Here is a 25,653-nt window from a genome sequence, read left to right on the forward strand (position 1 = left end):
TATATGCTGTTATATATAACAACAACCTCTTGCTATTTAATTTTTCCAGTAATAATGACATATTTTACCACAGTAATGATATTATATTTGAAGTTTATTGAAAATTGCAATTTTTAGCCATCACTTGAGAGAACACTTACTGTAAGAAACAGTTTTGAGGACTCAGGACTTAAAAATTAGCTCTCATTTGCTCTACCCATTTCAGGTCCTCTGTGGTCAAGTGTATTCCACTGCCTGGTTCTGTAGTGATGATCAGCTGCCAGGGAGATTACAAGAGACATTTGTGGCTCAGAAAATTACCAGTAAGTCCATCTGTAGCAGGATGTTTGGTTGGGGGAGGGAGAACAATTTCTGTGAGGTGGTGGCTGTTCATCAAATTAATTTCTGAGGCCTGGGGACAAATGCCAGGGAATGTATCCCAGTGATGGTCCTGCTCCCCCTGAGCACAGGACACAGGGGCTGGACTTCACTGCTCTGTGAGGTGCAGACCTGACATCTCCTGCAGCTTCTGGTGACAAGTCTCTTGACATCTGTGGTGGCCAGGGTTGGGCAGCCAAATTGCAAAGGCAGGCAGCTGGAGTGCAGGGGCTTCTTTCTTCAGCACCTTCCCCATGGAAGCTGCTCTCCAAACTTGTTTGAATTGTCTCTCACTACTCTACTCATTTATAAAAGCTGTGGGTGTCTCAGAGACCGTCATCTGATCTTATTCCTGTCTGCTGTGTGCTCAGGTGTCACCTCAGTGTCCAGTTGGAACGGTGACCCTCTGAGTCTCAACGAGAACCACGTGTCCCTGCAGGGAGCCCCCGGGAGTAACCAGAACTGCTCATCACCGCGGCACCCGGTGGACAATCCCTCCAGGTTCTCCTCTCCTGCTGGGCTCCACAGCATCCCTTTGGGCTGCTCCAGACCCCACCACAGCCTGCCAGAGCCTCTGGAAAGCTGCTTCCCGGGTAGGCACTCGGTGCTCTGGCTCTAAAAGTTCCCTTAACAGTGAATGTGTGGGAATGCTGCCTGTCCATGCTACCTTTAAATAACTGGGTGCATGCAGTTTGGGTGCTAGTAAAAAATATTGGTACTTCTGGCAATTTTTCAAATTTATTAGGAGAAGTAATGGCTCCATTTATAATGGCAGTGCAACACAGTATGTGACTGTGTTGGAGGGACTAAACCTTCATCCTGATAAATTATACAATTATGCTTTGAAATGCATTTACTTGTTTTGAAACATTATTTCTCTATGGTTTTCAAAAAAAATATTTTCTGCTTCTGAAAATAAATAAGTTACTGGTAACAGGGTTCATTTTTTATAAAATCGTTTTGTTTCTATTCAAACAGAGTGTATTTGGGAGACAAATTTTCTTAATTTGCTAACTAATGATGTCATTCTTTTCTTTTTTTTTTTTAGAGATAATTCTAACACCTTAATAACCCTGTAGGATACTTATTAAAATATAAGAGATTAAATTGTAATGAGCTACACTACAGCCCACTTCTTGAAAGAGCTCCCAGGAAGGGATTGCTATAGGGAAAAAGAACAAATTCATTTTCCAACCTATAACAAAAGCAGCATAGAGTACATAGCACAGAGCTGTAACATCTGCATGAATAACCATAAATTAAGTGGTGTTTTAGCCAGCCAGTTATCCCTCAGACTCCTATGCATGAGCAGGCAGAAAGTCTTCATTTTCCATGGAATGGGTGATTTGGAGACTTTGCTATATATCAGCTTTAACTGTACTACTTCTTGTACATGGATTTGGATTCACTGTCTTAAAGGACATTTTGTATCCACAATAAATAATTCACTCTCAATCAAAATAAGAAGAATTTTGGAGGGAGTTCAATGTGAGCAGAATAGAGCTCCTAACACAATTATTGGCCACCTTGAGAGGGGGAATAAAAACAAACCTGGTTCCTACAGGTCAAGAATTACTTGTGGATTATGGATGACTAATAAAAAGATTTACACAAAGATTTACTCTTTGTGATTTGGGCACATTAAGAAAAGCTATTAACATACTAGCAACTAAAAACACTGTAATGGGGTAAAGCATTAAAGCTAATGGTGATGAGTACTGTAAAAAAATGAAAGTCAGAATTAAAACATCTTGTAAGAATTGTGATGTAAAACTCCTGCTTTTTTTGTGCATCATATACTATGTCACTGCTACAGTAACACACCATTTACAAAGCAATTAATTCCAATTGATGGAGAGGATATTTTAATTGCCAGGATAAAGGCTGAGTATTATTATATATAAAACCATAAAATTATTTTTAATTTTATCTCCTATAGAACCTGAACTCTCAAATTTTGAACTAATTTTTGCCAAGTGATACAACATAATTAAACTGAAAACAATACACACAGTGTTGTGATACCCAGGTGTTCAAAGGTAAAGCAGTTCTTTCTATCCTAGTACTGTTCTCACACCAAACAATTTAGAACAACTTAGTTGAGAGGAAAGTAGTGAGGTGGATACAGCATGTATTGCATTAAGATGAAAGAAAAAGATAAGGAAAATGTAGATATATTTGTGCAGTGCTGGAAGCATTACAAGAAAAGGAGCAGGAGCATGTGTTGTATTTACAGGGGATAAAAATACAGAGTGCTACTAATGGAAAGAAGATCAATAAACAACATGAAATGTTAGGTGAGGCAAATAAAATGCAAGAGAATACAAAAGAGTGAAGTAAAATCACCCGGAAAATCACCTGAAAAATAACCATGCCATTGCTTCAGCAAAGTTAAGAGACACTCTCCACCCCAGACTTTTTTTTGGGTTGGACTCCAAACAAGTATAAAGATACAGTTCTTTGCCTAAAAGCCATGGAATCCCAACATGAGATCCAAGGCAACGGGCAGGGGCAATGTAGTGCAAGGAAGGTGCAGAGTGCAGGGATACCCTTGTTCAGCTTTAGGAATTGTGGTACATCGGTGCATTGAACTGAAATTCCTTGGACTGTTTCTTTAAAGCTTAATTCTAGATGAAAGTGTAGGAAGGGTGGTGACAAACTTCAGCAAATCCAGCAGAGGCTGGGACAGGTTCCCTAGCGAGGCTGTGGATCAGCTGTCCCTGGAGGTGTTCAGCACCTGCTTTGGACTAGAGATCTCCTGTGGGCCCTCGAGCCACAGTGAGTCTGGGATTCCTTCGTAAAGCCAAACCAAACAAAATAACTGAATAAAGGAGAGAGATGGAAAAGCAGGCTTGGAAAATTAATTCAGTTATTTCTTGTTATGTATAAACTAAACATATGTTTTGTAGTGGTATAATTCCACTGATTTTGGTGATGCATGATACCTGTTCAAACAAAAATAGTAAGATGGATAATGTATACATTCAAAATAGCCTCGCTTTTCATCAATAACTGTTTTGTACCAGCTTTCACCGTACGTGATTCTAAAAATTCAGCTTGTCTTTCCAATTCTTACACCATTTATCTACTCTCTCTACTCAGTCTTTCAACTCTCAAGCATATCTCTTGGCTTTTTTTTTTTCCTGTCTGGCTACAAAGTTGTTGTGAAGACAAAACAGAATAACGACAGTGGATGTCCCCTCTGGTGAGATCTAGATTTCCTCAGTGCAGAATGTCTGACCTTCTTTCATTCTTGACACTTGAAAGCTTTCTTTATTAATGTCATTCCAGCCTAATTTTATACAGTCAGCATGTTAGATGTCTTGTAAAAGTACTCCCATCTTTTATTGTTTTTAGCAACCAATTAATTCCCAGCCTGACTAGTCCCAGTTGCTCAGCACTGTACTGGGGATTTGGCACAGCATGTTGGAATAAATCTCTCGCCTTCTGCCCCTTGCAGTCTCAAAATACAAATCCAAGCATGGATGTAGATGTGTGCAGGGATGAGGGAAGAACCAAAACAAGAAAATGCATCTGTTTGCCTCTTTTTATGGTCAGCCCGCCTGAACCTTTCCAATGCCAGGTTTTTGTTTCCCTGGAAAGAAAAGAAGCAATCATTTAAGGACTTTTATAATTAGGAAATATTTTTACTACTACTGCATTTTTGCTACTACACTATGCTTTGCTCTGCTTGATGTGATCACATTTAATTATCTTCTGTCCTTGCAAAGCCACTTGATGATGTGACTGCTGCTGCTGAGAAGGTTGAGCAGAGCCCACTGAGGTCAAGTTCCCAGCGGTCACAGAGTATGTCACTGTTACTTTCATGTACTTCAAGCTTGAGCACATGGTTAAGTCCTGCTTTTTTCTTTTTTTTTTTTTTTTAACTCTGTTCCTCTGTATTGAGGTCACTTTGACTGTTTCATTCTGTTTATGCTCTCAATCTCTAATTTTTGCTGAGGACACTGTAAGCTGAGCAGGAATTCCACATTTTCAAGTGGCATACTGAGAAGTAATTTCCTACTTAAAAGTTTTCCTCTCTATCAAGTGCTTTGTGGAATACATCTTAGTTCATTCTCATACAGAATGACTGAGACTAAAAGGGATGGATTCTGTTTCCAGCAGCCACTGGCAGAGGCCTGAAAGGGTTTGTGTGAGCCCCACAGTCACACCTATAAACACCTGAGGTGTGGCAAACTCCCAGGCACCAGGGACCAGGGAGCCAGTGTGGCATTACACTCCCTTCTCCATTGAGTCATCTCCAAGGTGGGACACTTCTCTTTTCTCCCTCTTTTCCTCTCTGAGCCAGGAATAGTTCCAGGAGCAGAAGACAGTTTCAGTCTGGATCAACTGCTGGTTTTTTTAGCTTCTATTTTTATATCTTCCATATGATGCTGATCCCAGAGAAGAGCCTAAGTTGAACATTCCTATCTTTTTTTCTGTCTTCTGCCACACATAAAAATTCAGGTCTGTGGGTTCTTCTGGAAACTCTGAAAAGCTCTTTCTCCTTTGCCTTTGCAAACATGGATTTTGACCACAGTAACCACTGCAGTAATTAAAACAAGCATCAGTCTCACACCAGGTACATAATAACATCCAATACTTCTGAACTGTAATTAAGTTTTGGGAAAATGCTCCACTCATTTACACCACCAGACTGAACTGTATTAGGATACCAGTATGCTGGAACAGTGTTTTCCAAAATAGTTGACTTAAAATAGGTCTGACTTCAAAGGATCTACAGATTTCTCTTCTAAAAGTTTGCGATGCTCTAACAAATCAAAGTAAGACGAGTCTATATCAAAATATTAGAAAATAAGTCTCAATTATCATGAGTCAATACTATGTATACATCAGATAATTTGAATAATTGTATTCTGTGTTTAATATATTATTTATTTACTATAAAAAAATTATTGTATCTAGATACAAGTATAACCTTAGTGGTTAAACTGAAACACTGTGCATCTGATAACTCATGAAATAGTAGAATCATAGAATCATATTAACAAACACAGCAGCAGTAGAGAAACATTAATTCTTCCCTTTGTTTGAATAGTTTATCACATTACTTGATGGACCGAAAGGTATTTCCCTGACAAAATGGATTAAAATCATAAAGCTGTAAGTAACAGGAGTATATTGCCTTTCATCCTCCTCTCCACTCACCCAGTTGGACAAACGGGGCTTGCAGTGACTTGTTTCCTCTTTAGTGTGTTTGCCCGAGGCAACAAACCCAAGAAATTGCAGGTAACAGTTTATCAAATGCTTGTAGTCAGTTGACTCCCTCTCCCCCTGTCACTCGGCATCATTTTATTAGCAGAGCCTTGACCCAGGTGTGCCAGGAGCTTGGAAGTTCAGAAGGTGGGATGCAGCTGTCACATGAAAGATGGATGATGTGCATTTTGTGTTTTCAATGTGCATTAGAGTATCCAAGAGCGAGCCTGCTAATAAAAGGTGACATCTCACCAACGATACCGTGGAAGCCTTGGGAGAAGAACTGGGAGCAGTTTCAGCATGTGATAGGAATGGACAGGAGGAGAGACTCCATGGTTCCTGTACAGGGGCTGTAGGTTTGCTTTTGAATTTCCTGCAGTGGAAAGGTGCTCGGCACAGGGCTTATCAAAATCAACAGGACTGTCCATAGCACACAGTTTGCTACAGGGGCAAGGTTTGAGAGAATAATGACAGTTTAAATACATTTTTATAAATATAAATAATTTTTAAACACGTTTTAAATTATTGGTGTAATAATAAATTTAGTTTAATGGTTACAGAAATTGTACATTTAAAAACATACCATCACATGCACGAGGAAAGAAGTTTCTCTTAACATGTAAAACTGTCCGTAATGTTGTTTTTTTTTTTTTAGTGAGATAGAAATTGAGGAAATAATCTAAATATAGATTTGCATTTAAAATTAAAATGCAATTAAAGTTTGCATTTAAATTATCAATAAAAATTATATTTATAATATGAAAATTCAAAATATTTAAATGCTTTTAAGACATCTTAATTTCATCTTTACCCCTTTCACTGTATTCAAGGAATAACTGAATAAACAGTGTAAATAACAACTAAAGGACTATTTTACATTGTAAATAATGAGAAGAGCTGTCATTTTCATATAAATGCTATTCTTGTTAAATATCAAGGCTTTTCTCACAAAATTGCTCCATTTTGCTGTTTATCATCCACAAATGCTGGCCCTGACCCCGCACCGTGGTGTGGTTGTGAAGGTGGCACCAGTTTGCCACCTCCAAGTGCCTTTTTCCAATGTTTTTAAGACAATCAAGACCTGGAACCACTGACTTCCACTCCCGTCCTCTCCGTTTCTCCAGCAACTGACATTTTGATCCTTTCCTTAAGATCTGTGTCTCAGACTGGCTCTCTCCCCCCTCTCTCCTGGTGTCCATGTATCCCACACCACAGCTGATCCCCATGGAGCTGCTGCTCACCCTGTGGCCACCACGTGCCTCCTCCAGGGCCTTGGATCCGCTCAGCTTTGCTCTGCTGTGGGCAGGATCTGCAGTGCCACTGCCTTTATTTTGGTCAGGATGGTTGACAGCTGTGGAAATGCTCCACATAGCTGCCTTAATGCTGTTTTGGTTGGATGATCCAGCAGTTTGGATCAAGCCTCCAACTCTCCTTTGGTACATTTATTCACTTCTATAGTGCAGTATTTGCTCTCATATTAATTTACATTTCCTATTATATCTCTGATGGGAACTCTTGAACCAGTCATTACTTTATCCATATGTTAAATGTTCATTTTACAACTATTAGTATTCTGCCAGGGTATGTATCTCTTAAATGCTAATTTTGGACATTTCCCAGTTCTCCTGTCTTCCTCTGTACAATGTCCCCAGTGTGCTCAGTAGTCCTTGAATGGGCTAAATAAACCCAGCTCGTTAGACAAACACAAACTTCCTGCTGGTCCCATTTTCATGCTCATTGTTTCAACAGAACATTTTTAAGCCCTTCTGAGCATTGCTTTAGCTTGCCACATGTACAGCTTTCTCAGAAAATAATCTCCTAGTTTTTGCAGCCTCATTGCTCTTCATCCAAGTACTGAAATGATGCTTTTTAGGTAAATCTTCCCACCACACGTGATGCTGCTGATCATTTTTTCTGGCTTCAGGCCTCCAGAATTAAGTGTAAGAAGTGAAGGACAGGTCATCCTCATATCAGTCAGTACCATGATTTCTTACTGCTTCGGTGGGATCAATTGTATCCCCAGCATCTGAGGTAAAAAAATATAAAATGCATCAATAATTTTCTTGCTGGAAGTTGTAACATTTGAACATTTCTGTTTTTATGTCAAATAAAGTTTTATTCCTGCCTTTTATGTTGTCTTCCATTCTGATGCTGGTGTAAACATCAGGCTTCGTAATTTTTTTTCCCCTTTATATATGTACATACTTTCTTTAGATACTTTCCAAAATTATGGCTCTTGTAGCTGCTTTTACAAATGAACCTGCAGAATATGTGCAGATGGCCTCCACAGGAAGAGTTAAGTTCTTTCTCTCTCCCCTTCTAGTCCAATAAACATTGATTTATAGAATGTGGAACAGATCCCACAGGACACTAGAATATTCAGTAGCTTGGTAAATATGCAATGATCTAGGATATGCATTCAAATATTTGTTCCACACCATGGAAGCAAGCATGATTTAAACTATGTATTTTTGGTTTTTGACCTGTTGGCTCTTCTCTCATTTTTATTATCAAGATGAGAAAACTGTGCTTAGGCTACCAAAGCACATCACTTGGGCAAAGTGAAGAAATAGGGTAAAGATGGAAGATAACAACATCCCCTTGGGGATGATCTAATACTAGTGTTTAAATATGCTTTGTAAAGAGGACTCTTAGTCTTATTTGTTAAAAGATTAACTGAGTCGTTCCTTGCATCAATGAGTGGGATAAGACTAATGATTTTACAGTAAGGAATTATGGTAATAGCAGAGATGCTAATGTCTTTGTTTAGCAGAAAGTATGAGAAGTCAAAATGTTGCTATGCTGTGCCTCACCTTTCTTTGATACAGGTGAAGCACAAGAGAGTATCACCAGAGGAAAGTTAGTTTTTGAGCAGGTGCTGCACACCAGACACTCTCTGTATGATTTAGCTGAAGTTCCATTTTCCATGTGACCAGAGGTGCACTCTCTGTGATTGACTCCAACCAGATATCTCTCTCCCATCGTGAACTGTTCTGTCTCAGTGCAGGTCTGTTGGATCATGAGCCCCATGAGGCACTGAGGGCTGTGAGGTGTCCTTTGTCACCACAACCCCTCATCACTTGTACATCACTACAAATTAAGTACCTGCTGTGCTCCAGGGCCGAATCCATTCACCTGCGCAGGGAAGGGCCTTTCTCTCCACAGGGACGCAACTGAAGCCAAGAGGATCACTGCAGCTGCAAGGAAGCTTTTATATTTATTTATTTAGTCCATAGAAGTTTGTGTGAAGGAATAAATGACTCGGTCAGGAGAAGGGCAAGTGGCGCAGGGGCTGAGGTGCCTTCCCCGACCTTTGGTCCCAGGTGGACCTTGGCCTTTGCTGCAGCAGGGGTTGGTGGGAGGGGTAGAGATGCCAGAGATCCCAGCGACTCACAGAATCAGTGAGGTTGGAAGACGTCTGAAATCATCAAGTCCAACCTATGACCGAACACCACCTTGACAATTAGACCATAGTTCTGAGTGCCAAGTCGTCTTTCCTTAAAGACTTTCAGGGACTGTGAGTCCACCACCTCCCTGGGGCAGCCCATTCCAATAACTAATCACCCTTTCTTGTGAAGAAATTTTTCCCGATGTCCAACCTCAACCTTCCGTGGCACAGCTTGAGACTGTGCCCTCTCGTCCTGTCGCTGGTTGCCTGGGACGAGACCGACCCCCACCTGGCTACATCCTCCAGTCAGGGAGTCGTAGAGAGCAAAAGGGTCACCCCTGAGGGGGATTAAACACCCCCAGCTCCCTCAGCCGCTCCTCATCGGACTGTTCTCCGGCCCCTTCACCAGCTCCGCTGCCCTTCTCAGGACACACAGTTGTGTCTCTGGACACCCGCGGAGCCGCCCGCTCCCGGTAACCTCAGCCCGGAGCTCCAGCACCTGCGTTTGAACCGGCCGGGGCTGCTGTTCCCCGCGTCCCGGAGGCTCCGGGGCCGCAGGGGCGCGGGGGGATCCTCGGGACCGCGCTGGCGGGCGGGCGGGTCGGGCCGTGCGGGGCAGGTCCCGCCGGGTCCCTGTAGGTGCCGCCGCCGTCGCTCGGCAACAGCCCCGCGGTGCCGGGCACGGCCGGAGCCGCCGCAACCCGGAAGCAGAGGGGCGGAGGGGGCGGGTGAGGGGCGGCGGCGGGGCGGGACGGGGCTGTCCGCCCGCTCCCTCCATCCCTCCCTCCCACCCCGCGGGGACGGGGAGCTTCGCGCGGAGCTGTCGCACCAAGCACCCACCGCGCTGTGTCCCCCCTCCCCACCACCACCACAGCACCCCCTTTCTCCCTCGTCCAAATCCTCCGGACCCGGCGCCGCCGCGCTCAGGCTCCTCCTGGCCGGTGCGGGAGGAGGAGGCGGTGGCGGCTGCTGAGCGGCGTGTGCCGGAGCCAACGGGCGGCGGGGAGCGGGGCGGGCGCTGCGGGGGTGTCGGGGTAGAGCGAGGCGTGACCCGGCTGACGGGCACCGTGCGGCGGGCGCGGAGCCGGAGTCGGACCCGGCGGGAGCGGCGGCACCAGCGGCGGCGCGGGGCGTCGGTATCGCTCGGCTCTGGCTCTGGCGCGGCGTCTCCTCCACCCCCTCGTGAGCCTGGGGAACCTGCAGCTCAAAGCCGCCGCCAGCCACACCACCATGTACTCCGGCAACAAGCGGAAAAAGCTCTGGCGGGAGGAGAAAGGTATTATCGCCCTTCCCGGTGCCGGGCCCGCTTCTCCCGCCTTTAACCCCATGCTGAGCCGGGAAGGAGGGGCGGTCCCGGCGCCCTCGGAACCACCGCCTCGCCGCGGGGTGTCCGGCAGCGCTTCCCGCGGCTGAGGGCACGGGGTGGGGAAGCCTGGGGGGGTGGTCAGCGCTCTCCGCCCTTGTCCTGGGGTCTCCTGGCTGAAACACCCCAAAATTGCACGCCCCGCCGGCCTCACGGCAGCTCGGGTGTGCGGGAATTGGGGGTGTTCCCCCCCAGCTCCGTGGGACCCGTGAGGAGCGGAGCCCCGGGGCTGAGGGGAGCGAGGGCGGGCGGGCGGTAAACAGCCCCTCTCCTGAGGGCTTCCCGCCCCCGAGTCACCTTGTGGGAGCGTTCCAGGCCGGGAAGTTGGGCACATGCCCTCAAAACGTGCCTTTCCTCCTTTTAACGCGTTCGTTTTCCGAGGCAAAATGTGGTTTATTTGAATTGCTGGTGTACTGTGCTTCAGTTCAGCTTCTAGTGTTCGTCAGCCGGGATGAAGTGTTCGGGGTATGAGGCTGTCAAAGCACACCCCCTCTCCCCGATTCCACCTGTTTAGTCCTTTTATATTTTTTAAGGACCCCCACCTGTGTATTCTGTTTAAAATTCCTCAAAGTCAAACTCCAGAGCATGAAAACTGTGGGCCAAGCGTTTGATGCAGACCTCGCTGTTTTGGTACTTTATATCAATCCTGTGGAGAGCAATGTAAAAATTAAGGAAAAAAAATCACCCAGTGGAAGTGTGATATTTATATCTGCTAGGAGGAAAGCTTCTTGCCTGGTATGTTTACAAATAGTGTAGTAATACACGAGGAGAGGATGAAAAAAATACCAGAGGTTCATATTTTACATTCTCTTTCTTTTCTTCCGTCACCCCTGTGACTCTGTGTGTGTTTCAAGCTAAGAAGGCAGAAGACCAGTGCAGTGGATAGGATTCATACTTCCTGTCTGTGGCGGAAATCAAGTGTACGTTCGTAAGGAAAAATTGTTAAAACACAAATGAACTGATCTCTCTGCAGGTTAATTGCTCCTGTCAAACTCTTCTCAGATGAAGTGACTTTTGTTCCACGCTTTTTTCTTTCAAAACGGTCTTGCAGTCCATGTTTCTGTAGTAAAAAGTAAGGCAACAAATTTCTACCAGACAAAAGTTTCAGTTTTCAACAAAGATACAGGTAAATCTTCTGAGGCATTGTTTATGTGGGGTCAGCTATAACTGACTTTCCTTTAATGCTGCATGGTGTTACCTTCAAAAAACGCTGGTTTTGTGCCAGGGGACAGATGGGGAGAGGTTTCTGACAGGCTCTGGTGAGTGTTCCCATTACTCCCACTTGTCTCTTCCAGCTCTGCTGCTGTCTGTGTGAGTTCACAGCCTGGCAAGTAAACCTGGACCCTTGGTGAGGAGGGCTGAGTGGAGAGGCTGGAGGGTAAGCTGGAAACCGGAGCTGCTGACATGCTTTCCTTGTCTCAGTCAGCTGTGAGGATGGTGGTCTCCATCAGGTGATGTTTAGGGATGCAAACCAGAGCTCCCTACTGCTGGTGAGGTTTTTTTCCTCCAGGAAGCATGTCTGAGTGCTGGCTGGCCAGAACTCACTGTGTCTTTGCCTAGTGTGAATGAACAGTGTTTGCCAGTCTTCTGCTCCAGTAATTGCTTTCCAGCACGATGCTGATGGTGCTGGGCCTGGGTATTTGAGTGAGGAGGGCAGAAAGAAGTTTGCTGTTCACTGCTGGCATTGCTCTTCAGCTTGTAGCCCTGTGGGACTTGCCAAGTACCTTCTTTACTAGAGAGGAAAATTAGAGAAGCCCAGCTTCTTTCCTTCCTACCCAGACTGTACTTTGGAAATGAAGTCTTTGGTTAGGACTGCCTTCACCTCTCACAGGTACTCCTGAACCCCTGCGAAGCTGTCTGTGCTTGCTGGTTCTGCTCTTCCCATGAAGCTCTGAGTGCAGTTGCTCTCAGCCTTTTATATTCTGAAGCACCTCTTGAAAAGAAAAAAGCACCAATTGCTAAATATTGAGTTCAAACCCACTGACAATACACTTGATTGTCTTAATTACTTTCTTGGTAATTAAGGGTTGGTCCACATCCTCCCAGGGGAGGTCTTGCTTGAGGACAGCTGGAATGGAGCAGGAGCAGGAGTGGAGTTGATTTCAGAGCCTTAGACACAGGACTGGGCTGCCTGCAAACTTTCCAAGTTTCTGCTGCAGGCAGAAAACTGCACTTGCAGCGAAGGCTGTCGGGAGCATCTTCCGGGAGGTTTGTGTATAATTAAGTCTCAGTTTAAGTTCTCGCTGCTGACTCACGGGAGCAAAGTTCTATAAAACCTTTTTGTAGAGAGGAACTCTACAAAGTTTTGAAGGCGTGGGACTGGCTCTATCACCTCTTCAGCAAAAGGCACCCAGAACTGCTCTGCTTGTCAGTCCCTCAAACCTGACACACAGAGGCACTCTCTCTCTTGGGTCTGCCTTCCTGTAGCACTTCAATGTTCACGTCAAATGCTTGGAGTTTTTTATACTTGAAGCTCAGGTAACGGATTTAAGTGCATATCTGTTGTGCATGATGGTGACCCTGGTCACATCAGTTCTACTTTGGCAGATGTAAATATCCAATTAAGGCATACCCAGCCTGCATAACAGAGAGAAATGTTTTTGTCAACTGAATAAATTGGTAGGGCTGTCAAAAACAGCAAAGTGAACTTATTTTGTTAAAGGAGCCTGTGCTCCAAAGTTGCCTTTGGTTATTAGACTGTGCTGATTGCAGCCTCCATAATTAGGAAACTTCATTTAAAAAAAGAAAACCACCACAACCAAAAACTCCACAGTGCAAGTGATTTTCTTATTTTTTTAGTGTTTCATCTGAGAAGCAGTTTCCATGTCGAACTCTTTCGCTGCCTCTTCTACTTGAGAAGAAAATGTTCTTTTCAAGTCCATCTAGCCCTTTATGACAAAGGCAAACAACATGGGTTTAGCCTTCCCCATCACTCCTAAAAACTGAGTCTTAAAAAAAGATTTATTAGTGATTAAAGTGTCAAAAAAACTGTTAGTGTGGTTGTAGTAGTAATAGTGCCACTTGTAAAAACAGATCAGAAGCTTCAGTAGTATATGAGTGTTATAGTGTGCTTTACTGTTTTTTTTGGGTTTTTTCCTCCTTTCCTTTTGGGAGAGGAAAAGCTCTGCAACTTGTGCTGAGCTAATACTGATCATTGATGTGGGGAGGGAGATGAAGATGTGGCTGCAAAAATCAACTCAAGTGCTGGGTCATGGGGGTGTTTGCAGTGTTGGGTCACTGGGGTTTTTTTTTTTCCTTGCTGTACAACGTCCATTTGTAGAAAGGTCTGAAGAAGAGTGAAGCTGGCAGTAGCCATTGCAGTTGTACACTCTTTGAGGCTTTACCTTTCACTAAATGTCTGAAAAAAGATATAGTGACTTTCTCAGGAGGAAACAAAAACAACCATCCGTTTTTGTTTTAGTGTGGTAACAAGTGTGTCCTGTTAATATTCAAACAAAAGTCTCTGCAGAGACTAAACATGCCTTTCTTACCACCTAGAAGGTAACAGAATGTTTGCTCCCGTGGCATTTCAGTGCACTGGTCTGGTCACTGCTTGGCTCATGTGGAAGTTTGCACAACTTTTTTCATGTCTCTTCCTCCCACTCAAACAGAGCGTCTGCTGAAGATGACCTTGGAAGAAAGACGCAAGGAGTACTCGGGGGACTACGTTGCACTGAAAACTATTCCAACGTGGATGGAAGACTTAAAAAGCAAGAGTGAAAGTGATGGTAAGTAAAATGGGGAAGTCTTGAAATACAGACCACTCTGTTTGCTCAGTCTGAAGTTACTTTTAGGAAGGCCAAGACTTAGAACCCATGTTAGGAGCAATGACAGCCTAAAATGAGGGCAGGGGGAAAGAAAAAACAACAAAATTTCTTAAAGGCTCACTGGTGTCCCCTAACTCTGCAGATATCCTCAGGTGGAGTCAATAACCCTTAAGCATGTAAAATAGCTGTTCTCTGCAGGAGTGTTACTTTCCAGATACTCCAGCAGTCAGCTGTTCCTGAGGAGCTTTGTCTTTGCAACTTAGTGAGCATAATGATCTGGGGAATCTGGGCGAAACAGTGTTGTAGGTGACTGAAAAGCAGAGGAGAAGTGCACAAGTGGTGTTGTTTTCTAAAAGTCCGGAAATGGGAGGAGATTGGGTTTGAAGCCTGTCTTGCTTTTGGTCCTGCCTGCTTTCTTCGGCTGAGGAACATCAGCCTGGCCTGGATTAACTCCCACTCTCTTAGTGTGTGTGATCACCAGGAGAGTTGTCTAAATACTTGCAGTGATGACTGACCAGAAATGAGAATCCTGTTCCCTTAGAGAGTTCTGTCCTCTGTAAGTTATTCTGAAACAGTTCTTTGTCTACTTCCCTTTCATCCACACAAGGACGTGGAAGGACAGGGATGACTTCTGAGCTGGTTACCTCTTCCTCTTTTCTTCCTGTGCCTTGTTATACTATTTGACTGAAGCCTGTGTTTTTTTTTGGAGGAGCATTTAACTAGGAGACCTAAAGTGTTTCCTGCTTCTGCAGGTATAGGACTGGTTTTCAGACCTTTTTGTTACCACTGAGAGCAAAGACTGGCCTGTGAACAGGTGTGTAGAGTTGTCTTGTGGCTGCAGGTGAATGTGATCTTTATGGTAAATAATCCAGGTGACGAGGCCTGGAGCTAATCAGCTGTTTTTAATAAAATGGGAAGGCTGTAGCACTTATTTTAGCACAATCTGGAGGAGCTGACAGATCTGCAGATGTCCTTGTCATAAACAGCTAAAGCTCTTGTCTGCTCCTAAAAGCACCTGGAATGACTTTTGCAGTGAAAATATGTCAGAGGTTGCTGAGCTCTTCAGTGCTGCCGAGTAGCTGAGTTACATCAGTACCTATAGACCTCTTTCTCCCTTTTGTATCTCACAGCATCAGGAAGCCTGTCCATCTAGAAATCAAAGGCTGCATAAAAAATAAAAACTATTAACTGATTTCCTCTGAGTTCATTTCAGAGGCCTGTGGTATGTGGGAATATGCAGCATGTCGTGGGGTTTCACTGGGAGACTCTTTATCCCTGCTAACCCAAACTATGTTTTCATTGCAGCTACTCTCACATTCCCTATAAAGTGCTGAAATTCTCAGGGCTTGTATTACTTGGGCTGCTGAAGGTGACAAGGTGTGGATTTACGTTGTGATTGGTGTTAGACTTCACAGAAGCAAAATGTCACTGTCTAATATGTGGCTATTGAATCATGGCAGTGGTGAATTTATTTTCTTGTAGCTACTCTTGCCTTGTCTCTGTTAGTACTCAGTGCACTGCAAAAAAAATGCTGGAAGGCAAAAGTTGTGCTGAAACACTTCTCTGCTACTGGAAGCTTTTGTTATACAGTACATTCAGGAGGAAATAGCCGTAGTCACTTGTTGTCTTTGATGTATTTGTTGTAAATAAGCCATGTGGAATAGTGAACTTCTGGAAGGCTGGGCTGCTGAAATGCTTCCACATTCCAACTTATCAATACAATTAGAGGAAATATGTGTATTAATGTGACTCTTACTGCATGTATTTCAACCTTCCCTTAAATGTTGACCCCACTTGAACGTACTGAGAGTTTGCAAGAACTATTTTTTTGAGCTGAAATACAGAAAAACTAGAATTTCAGTCTTGGTGATGGGGACTTCTGCTCTCTGTACTGGGACATAGAGAGGGCAACAGGTACAGCCTGAGTGAGGCTCTGGAGAGGAGTGAGGCCCCAGGTGTGATGCAATTGGTGATGACTTGACAGTGCCATGCCCAACTTCTCATATTTTCTTTTCTTGAAATGTGGCTGCTTGTACTGACAAACTGAAGAAGAGGAAAAAAAATAAAATCCTCTGTATTACTTGTCAGGCCAAAACAGCAACTGATGGGGAATGTGGAAAAAATTCTTTACCATTTACTTCCAAACAGTGAAAAAATGACAGATTGATTAGTAAAGCATGGAGTGGCTGCGCAGGAAGAGTGATGAGGAGAAATCAAGAAAGCAACCAAGAACAAATCAAGTGAAGCAGGAGCAATCAATCAGCTGCTGTAGTAAGAAGCTGCAAGAGGAAGGCAGAGCATCTGGGCTGGCAGTAGTCCCTGTAGATACTCAGTACTCAGCTGGAGATTAAGACTATTCAGTACTGCACAGATTTGTGTACTGACTGTTAGGAACAGCATAAAACCTTCATGGTGCTCATTTTTAAATGTGAATGACTTGCTGAGGGGTGTTGGGAGATTCCAGGTAGGCACATGTTTTTGTTGTGTGGAAGTTTAACAGAAGATTATTGTGAAGTCTGTGTGTGGAACTGCTCAAACTGAAATGACTTAAAAGGTTCATGTTGGGAGGGAACCAACCTCACTGCTCTTTGTTGACACGTTTGGAGAACATACCGTAGTTGGTGGAAGAAGCGTTTTTCCTCACCCCTCCTGCTTCACCCTTTGATGGGAAGTTGTGTTCAGAACTAAATTTTGAAGAAAACTAGTAAAACTTGGAGTAAGTTTGTGTTTTGGCAAGGCTGGAGGTCTTTGAGTAACAGAGGGGTGTGTAACTGTAAAGCTTTCTGAGGAACAGAGTTGGGGAGTTCTGAATGGCAGCTGACAAGGGCTTTGTCTCTTATAGCAGCAAAGGTGTTTGAAAGCATTTGGGAGTTGAAAGCAGCAGTGTCTGTGTTAAAATGCTCTTCTGTGACTAAAACAAAACCCCACATTGTTTTGCAGGTCTCCTGGTATGGACAGAAGTAGCTGTAAGAAATTAAGTTGGTGTGTGTTTTGGGATGGAATTCAGTCCATGTTTGTGTTAATTCTTCGTTATGGGAGGAGAGTGGTGCAATGTGGAATGCAGAGACTAAGCCTGGTGCCCACTGCTCTGGGCTGAGGGAAGCAAGCTGGTGTGGGTATTTCCAGAAGGACTGTGCTGTCAGGATCCCTGGATTTTTGGTGTACCAGGAGACACAAGTGGATCTCGGAGATCAACTGTTGTAACACAGCAGTGGAAGGAAAAGGGAGACTTAGTGAAAAGTGTCCCTCTTTAATGTCACAGGGGATGGTAGGAAGGCAAAAGTTTTGTTCTTTATGTTCTGTAAACATAAGCTTTCTTTGTTTTAACTGCATTTATTAAAGAAATAAGGAATTGCCCTCTTTGCAAACAAAGAATGAGCTTGTAGAGGGCTGGATAGTATGAATATACTGAAATCCATCATTCTTCCCACTTCTTATCCTTCAGATGCACCAAATGCAGGCATCTGATCTGTTTTCTTACGTACTTTGAAGCAGAGTCCCTTCCTGACAACATGTGAATAATGGACCTGTTTTCTGAAGCTTTGGAATTTATATCCCTTTGTTTCAATGATATTTATTACCCACCACTTTATGCTGGGCACTCATCTTGTACAGCAACAGGAGCTAATGTTGCTCAGTGACTAAAACACCACTATGTAGACTCACGGCTAGAGTGGTTTTAGAAGTTAAATACATACATTAGATTTTGTTGGGTACACAGTAATTGCCAAAGATTCTCTGCAGAGATGACTTCAGAAAACTTTTTCTTGAAAGCTTTTTGAGAAAATCAGGGTCTTGGTAATTTTGTTTTCGCTGAGTTTTGCGTGCCACTTGTAGAAAAACATTTTGTTGCATTAATTGGGCAATTCAGAAAATGGAATAAATTTTATATAGTTGAACTCCAGGCAGCTGAGAGTCCTGCTGATTCTCACAGCCTCTGGAATTCATTTGTATGGCAGTGTTGCCAAGAAAACACCAGATTCAGGTGGTAGTTTAAAGATCTTTGCTAATGGTAAGACCTGATTTCGATTGGATGAAGTTGAAAGGGAAGGACACAGTAACTAAGTTTTTAATTTCTATTTAAGATGTAATGACATAAAAGCTCTGCAGTCCTTTCTTTTTTAAGCAAGTCTTGAAATATGTTTAGATGTTTTGGCAGCTTCTGTATCTTTTTAATCTGCTATTTTTTTAAGAAAATGATATGGTTCAAAGTGTATTCAAATTAATCTACTTTAACACTGAGGGGTTTATGTATAATAATTTGCTTTGGATTTAACAAAAGCATCTTTGCACTGTGAATGTGTAACTTTCTAAATATTCACAGTGGGTTGACACGAGATTACAGAGACAAAGCATCAGGGTGAGCCACTCGAAATGCTTCGTGGTGGAAGGAAAATGTGTGGTTATCCTGAACTGTGACCAGCATTTCTTGAGATGGGTAACTAAGCACAGGTAATATAATATCTGCTTGTGGCCCTGTTTGGTGTGGATATCTGTCCTGCAGGAAATAGGAATCCAGGTGAATATTCTCAAACTGACCTTGGCAAGTGACACCACTACTGAGGTGCAGTGAAATTCAGCCAGATGTCTGCAAGTGAGAAATAACATCTCTCTAAACCACTCATTATTTCCAGTGACTTACACAGAAGAAGAAATTGTGCTCAACTAGAACATAAAGATTGATTGTCGGGCAAGTTATGACAATGAGTTGTCTGTAATAGCTGTGTCAAACCAGTGTGTTTCAAGACCATCCCCCACCAAGAACCCAAGTCCATCAGCTTGCACTGTGTGTGTTCTTTTTTTTTTCTTACAGTGACTTTAGCAACTGTCTTTATAACATGTTTTCAGCTAAGTGACAAGGAGGAAAGTAAATGGAGACAGCTCAGTGTGATGCTTTCTATCTGTCAAAGAAAATGGTGCTTTTGCTACTGAAACTCTTGGTCTGGTGAAGTTCACAGTGCAGCAGTTTTTCTGCTGAGCTCACACAGCAAACAGCAATAACTTGTGTGCCACCATTCAGGATCTCTGCTGTTACCTGAGGCAGTGTGAACTCCAGCTTTGCCTAAACTCCTGCTGTATTTGGTTTTGTCCTTACTCTTCATGTAGTCATACCACTGTTACTCCCACTAAGTGTCTTATCACAAGGTCTCTCCAAGACTGGTGTGTTAAAGGTTAGAAAGCTGTGTCACTGAGATGCATGTGGAGATCTCTGCTTATTAATTGCTGTGTGTAATAGCTGAGGGAGCACCCCCCAAAGAGCAACAGCTGTGGTTTGTGTGAATTGTGTGACGATCATGGCAGTGAAGTATTTGGAATACTTGGAAAACGATGTACTTTTTGTGGAAGTGCCTGTAAATCTGTTTGCTCATTTCTGCTCTCTGTCCATATATATTAAGGAAGGAGCAAAGGAATTGGAGGGGTAACAACAGCAAACCATGTTGGGAGCTTCTCAGTCTGTTCTGGAGGTGTCCAGGAGTCTGTGTACATGATGTGGGGTGACTTTAAGGCTGAGGTGGTTTTTGTTTGCCTGCAACCCATATCAAAGGGAGTAACCAGAGCCCTGTGTGTGCTCTGCTTCACCCAGGCTCTTGGCTGCCCTTTGGGGATGTGTCCTGAACAGATGCAGAGCTGCAGAGTGGTACAAATCTGACCATGTGATTTGCTGGCCCCACACACTTTTCTGTCGTCTTCATATGCAAGTTTACCTATTGCTTGAGAGCAATAATCTGTGTGTGTGTTGGTTTGGTTTTAGAGGCAAATATTCCTCCCTAATTAGTGATAACCCTGATATAAGTGGATAAATGAGTGTTTAGTGCAAGGGGTGGGGGAAAACTACAGTAAACAGAAAGAATGAATATATAATCAGTTGACTTTGTAATTCCCTGGTGAGCTTGCAGGCATATAACCTTTATAGGATGGATTAGCTGTCAAAGAGGTGATGCTTGTGCTACAGTTTTTTTTAAAGTGTTTTGAGGAAGAACTAAAAAAAAAATCTTGCTCTCAGCAAATGTGAGATGATTATTACAAAGTAAAAGTTCAGATCTGTTTACATAGATTAAAAACACAAAATCCAGTGTGGCTAATCCTCTTTCCAAGAAAGTAATAGCACTTGTCTTTGTAATTAAGGCAGTGATTTCTCTTTAAGCTGATGCTTGGTGATTTTATTTTTTTTGACAGGTTAACTTCCACAGAGCAATAAGCTTATACAGGTCCTGGATAGAGTTATCATTTTGTGGCCCTTCTGAAGGCAGCTGAGAAAACCCTCTTATCTGCAGTGGCAGACAGCTCCTTGAGGGGCAAGAGTTAACTGGAGGAAAGGATGCTGCTCTCAACAATAAATTGGTGTCCTTACCAAGGCTCTGCAAGCTCTTGGTGGGTTTCGGAGAGCAGTAGCAGGTGGAAGTGCAAGGGGAAGTCAGGCATGTCTTTACCAGAAAGAATATTTCCAAAGTTTAATTCCTGGTGACACGAGTCTTGACCAGATGAATAATTTCCAAACTTACTTCTGTCTCATGCAATATGAGATACAATCCTTTTTTTCTGTAGCTGCTGAACATCTCTGTGCACTGAAGTTTTGTGCAGAGGTCCCTGGGGAAGTACTGAGCAGAGTTAGAAAGTGGAGATGATGCAGGGTGCTGTGAGCTGGCAGGCTCTGCTTGCTCAGGGTGTGAGGGAGGGTGGCTTTAGCAGCACTGATGCTGCAAGTCGGGATGTGCTGTTCCTCAGGAATGGCTGAGAAAAACTGTAGGTTCCAGCCTGGAATATTTTGGTGGCTGACTCGTCTGGTGTTCAAGACTACTAAGATAAAGCAGAATAATAGTAGCTTTTTGAGCAAGATAGTGTAATACATGCAGGGGAAAAGTAACAGGTTATGGACTTTGGCTCATGTCTTCTCTTTGATTTATCATTTTCTTCGCTCCCCTTTTTATGTATAAAGGATGAGCTTCTTCAGAGTGTGGGGGATTGCAAGATCAAACCCCCAAATTAATGCTCTGCAGAGGCAGTTTCAGTAGGTCATCCAGCTTTGCTCAGTGTGGTGGCTTGGCTAATGCCCCAGTCTATAATTTATGATGGATTGTGGCATATGTCCTCACAGTCCTGTGCAGACAGATGTGAGCCAATGTGCCAGCCTGCTTAGAAGCCATGTGCCTGTGATTAGGTTGAGTCCAAAATCAAGATGTTGAATTGCACCCTTGTCATGGCTTACTATGTAGACCTGTTGCCTGGCTATGTGACTTTTGGATATTTTCAAGTGTAGGTAAAAAAAGCTGATGTCCTCCTACAGAAGATGGGAGCCTCTTTTGATAAGACAATAAGAGACTGGCGTGGCTTGGTTTAATTTGCTGTAGCTTAGGTGTGACAGACATTTATGAAGGTACTGAGCTGTTGCCTCAGCTAGGATTTGCTGCTTGGGACTAATGATAATTATGATCACACAGGGTGGGCTACTCAGCTGCTGCTCTTTGGGTTGTGAGAGTCTTGCATTGAGTTTGAAAATGAACCTCACACTCAAACTGGGTAAGGATTCTGCTTTAACTCCCTCGGTGAGATTGGGGGATCACTGATGCAGTTTGAGCTCGCTAAGCTCTGTTAGGATCATATTAACCAACTTTCATGGATAGTTGCGTTTGCTTCATGCACAGTTAAACACTTGATTGCGTGTGTTAGAAACCCAATCACTGGAAACCAGATAAGCCTGGTCTTCCTTTTTCGATTCACTAGAACTGAACTGCTCAGCATGTAGAAATGTCTCTAACAAACCAACTGACGTCTGAGTAGGTTGTGGGGAAGAATCACAGAATCATTAAGGTTGCAAAAGACCTTTAAGGTCATTGAGTCCAACCATGAAATGGTAGTACTTACTCTGTGAAGTGATACGTGGCTTTCTCTTGGAAAACCCAGTTGAGACAGAATTCCTCACCCCTGTAGGAAGCGCTGTGTGCAGATGCATTTGTTATGATGCCCAGAAAATGCTCTTCTGTGCTGTAGAGAAGGCTTAACAATCCAGTTGAAAAGTAAACTTGGATTTTGCACAGCCTTAAAACCCATTAAAATGGTTCTTTTCTGTGTGGCTCCATTTCACTAAGAATTATTTCCCACGTCAGTGTGGGGTGTGAAAGGGAAGCATAATGTTTGTGCACAGAAAACGTCCTGAGACTTGCAGCTGTTGCATGTTGACTTGGCATGTCTGCAGAAGTGTCTCACAAGGGTCTTTACCAAAGCTTCCAGATGTTTTTTTTTTTGGGAGATGGGATGCTATAGAATGCACATCTTGCAAAATGAACCCACTCAGCCTTGTGCTGATGTAGCCAATACATTTATTTCTGAGAGTGGTTCTCTGCAAGCACCTTTGCACTGAGAGCATCTCTGGGAGTTGGTGGTCAAGCACTGTGTCAGAAAAGGTTGTTCTAGAGTTTACCAAGAGCCTCCTGTCCAAAGGACTTGATCCATCTCTAATGCAGATGCTAAAAAAGGGTAAAACTGATTGCACCTCTGTCTTGCTTTAAAACATTTCCCTGCCTTATCCTGCCCTTTGCTTTTCCAGAGGCTCGTTTATGCAGTGGTGAGCCTTTCTGATGGTCTCTTTTGGTATGGATAGTTAGGCTGTAAAGGTGTTCAGAGTTCTGTGTTTTCCATTTGCCCCACAGGTTTGACTTGTAGTTGAAGTTCATCCTGCACTGGGTTTATTCCCATGTGCACAATGTAATCTTTTCTGTGTGAATAAGGTCCTCTGCTGCTCACCTACTGATGGATTGGGTGTTATGTAGACATGCAGAAGAAGATAGAGCTAAATCTTTCTACTAACTGCTAGTGAGTTTGTATTCATTTCCATTTTTCAAGTCCTTAAATTAAGCGAGTATGACTAATGATAATAATGGTCGAGTTCTCTTCAAATATTGCACGTATCCTCTGCCCCTTGCTGTTTAAATCGAAGCTCAGCTGTTCCTTAGGGTAGCAAATTACACTTGGTATCTCAGGGAGGAGGGAAGGGGAGATGCTGCAAGGTGCAAGTTACCACCAAGCCCAATGTCTTCATGTAGAAAACATCTTTTGCACTTGCATAAGAACTTACCTACCTGCCTCTGGTACTAAAGTTCCTACTCCCACCTGATAAAGAGTTGTCATTCATGCAGAGAGGCTCATGAATGACAATGCCATGAAATGTTTACTGATGGTTTTGCTGTAGTTTTGCATAGTTTTGTGGTAGTAACATTTTATTTCCAAGCTCCACTGCAAGTACTACAAAAGCCTGTAATGCTCAGCTAGAGAAGTTGTTGCTTAGCAATGGTGTAGGGAATTAAAAAAGCAGAAAATGTAGAATATAAATTGTCTGACTGCTTAGTGAGCTAATGAATGAAGGCTAATGAATTTGTGGTTTCCCACTATAAACTTATTTTAATCCTGCTTAATGCTGTATGTGCTCGCCTGTTAAAAGTGGGTTTTCATGTTTTGGTAAATGAAATAGGTACTGCTGAAGACCAAACACCTGGCTGTTCATGAAAAGTCATTTTTTCCCAGTTTCTAAAGCTGCACTGCTGGTAGTGTGTTTTGGATGGAGGCTCATAGTTATCCCAAGAGGTGGTGGGTGGATTTGAACACTCCAGGAATAGTTGTAGGAATGCTGGGATACTGCAAGGCACAGCTCTTGCAGTGAAGGTGATCTGACTTGTCTGTGAAGTGACATCACCCGTAGTCTTCCAGCTTTATAGACAAGTATCAACATATTCATGGAGCAATGAACAGGGGTCTAAAGCAATGTAATAAGTTTGTCTCTCCGTTTTTGGGCTTCCACTGTTAGTCACAAACTCTCAGTAGTAGAAGGAGGTTATAAAGTAGGAACTGAGTCTTAGACAGTGCAGTTCTTGCCTCCATGTGACCTTGGCTGGCCATATACTGTGTAACTCAGGCTGCTATTTGGGAAGAAGCATCTGTGTATTGAAATTCTTGGTGAGGCACTGATAATCAGACTTGGGCAAGAACTTAGCAAATGCAGCATTCACCAGCGTTTTTATCCCAATATATCATTGCAAAGTCTGGAAGCCCTCTGAAGGTTCATGTAAAGAACCAACCAAACAAGACAGCGATTGAATGAGTGCCTTCAAGTACAGAAAGCACAGCTCCTTCTGGGTCACAGCTAAACCAGCAGCCATTCCTACGGACCCTAAATCATGAAATCCCAAGCCAGCAGAAGCAACCACAGCAGCTGGATGCTGACTCTCCAAGTAAACACACAAATACCCACGGGCCTCAGCCTACTTGTGTCTTATCTCTGCTGTCACTGTGCATGCTGCTGAAGTGAGAAGACTTTGATTTATGAGTTGACAATTGCATGTCCCTGCAGACCAGGTTGCCTCACAAATTAGAACTGAGAATGTGTTCTGTTCTTGTTCTCCTCGTTTGTTGTTACTCCTTTCTCAGACTTGGGTCTTCGGTACTTTTGCGTTCCATACCAAGTCTTCCCTTGGTTTACAAGAACTTCAGAAAAAAGGCAAACTCCTCCTTTCTATTTCCTCTTCTCCCAGACTAAAAGAGTTTTCTTGCCTCTCAGCTTTGTGTTTTGGGGATATAGAGAGCCATGTGGGATAGACTGAGGGAAAGGCTGGAACATAACGCTGTAAGGACTAGGCAAGACCTTGGTAACACAAGAAAATTGCATTTTGCATGAGCACTGTGTGGGTTGTTCAGTCTGACTGGCTGCTTTGATCAGTTCTCATGGTACCCCACTCTTTCTCTCTGTGATGTGTAAATGTCTTCAGTGACTCCCATGCAAACATGGGGCTAAAACGTCACTGCTCATACTTCCAGCCCTGTTTGAGGGCTGCTGATGGCCACATCACTGCATTGAACTTGGCCCAAGTGAGTGAGTTCTGGGCTTTTTGCAGGAGTTGTAGAGGGGTGTGTTGTAGCCCCTTGTTCCTCAGATGGTGGATATTTCATACTCCCTGAAAAACCTTGAATGGGAGACACAATGACCTCCTCACCTGGAAGATGGTCAGATTTAGCCTGAAGAAAAGTCATCCCCGATGGGATCTGATCAGTGTTTATAAACATAGAGTGGAGGGTGTAAGGGAGGTGGCTCCAAACTCTTCTCAGCGCTGCACAGAGACAGGACAGGAGGCACAAGTTGGAAGAGGAAATTCTCTCTGAGCGTTAGAAACAAAACCACACACTTAGTGTGAGGGTGGCTGAACACTGGAACAGGTTGCTTGGAGAGGTTGTGGAGTCTCTGTCTTTGAAGATATTCAAAATTTGTCTGGGACTGGGTTCTGGGTGACTCTGCTTTTAGTGGGGAGGTTGGACTTGACAATCTCAGGAGGTGCCACCCAACCTCATCCGTTCTGTGGCTCGTGGTGTCTGTTTGCCTCGGGAGTTTGGTACTTGGCTGTAGTCCTGGTCTAATCCATTATGCCACTTTGTAATTAGCAGAAACACACCATATTGGCAGAGTGTGCAGCCAGAGAGAAGGTGTTGGTGTTCATCATCAAGTGCCTTTGACTTGGATGTTGTGCTACGTTTTTAGCTGGGTAGGAAGTGATTTGTCTGCAACAGATGTTTCCTTA

General features: G+C 43.6%; 1 protein-coding gene and 1 long non-coding RNA gene across 4 annotated transcripts in view; one reads left to right on the top strand and one right to left on the bottom strand.

Moving 5' to 3' along the window:
* Positions 1 to 3,488: 3,488 nt before the first annotated feature.
* On the bottom strand, positions 3,489 to 9,567 carry LOC113952175. Its single transcript, XR_003529425.1, has 2 exons — positions 8,388 to 9,567; positions 3,489 to 7,600 (listed from the first exon to the last, which is right to left on the bottom strand). It is a non-coding gene; the product is annotated as an uncharacterized LOC113952175 (long non-coding RNA).
* Positions 9,568 to 10,025: 458 nt separating this feature from the next.
* The window catches only part of MACROD2 (MACRO domain containing 2), an 841,263-nt gene continuing 825,635 nt past the window's right edge, over positions 10,026 to 25,653 (top strand). The window contains exons 1-2 of one of the 3 annotated variants that reach the window (XM_027653978.1): positions 10,026 to 10,238; positions 13,937 to 14,053. In XM_027653978.1, the coding sequence (XP_027509779.1) occupies positions 10,193 to 10,238; positions 13,937 to 14,053 (163 nt within the window). In that variant the 5' untranslated portion in view covers positions 10,026 to 10,192. The remainder of the gene's footprint in view (positions 10,239 to 13,936; positions 14,054 to 25,653) is intronic. The other 2 variants (XM_027653977.1, XM_027653979.1) reach the window with 2 other exon arrangements.

Source organism: Corapipo altera, unplaced genomic scaffold, assembly GCF_003945725.1.
Source record: "Corapipo altera isolate COAL_440 unplaced genomic scaffold, ASM394572v1 70, whole genome shotgun sequence".
NCBI classification, from domain to species: Eukaryota; Metazoa; Chordata; class Aves; order Passeriformes; family Pipridae; genus Corapipo; species Corapipo altera.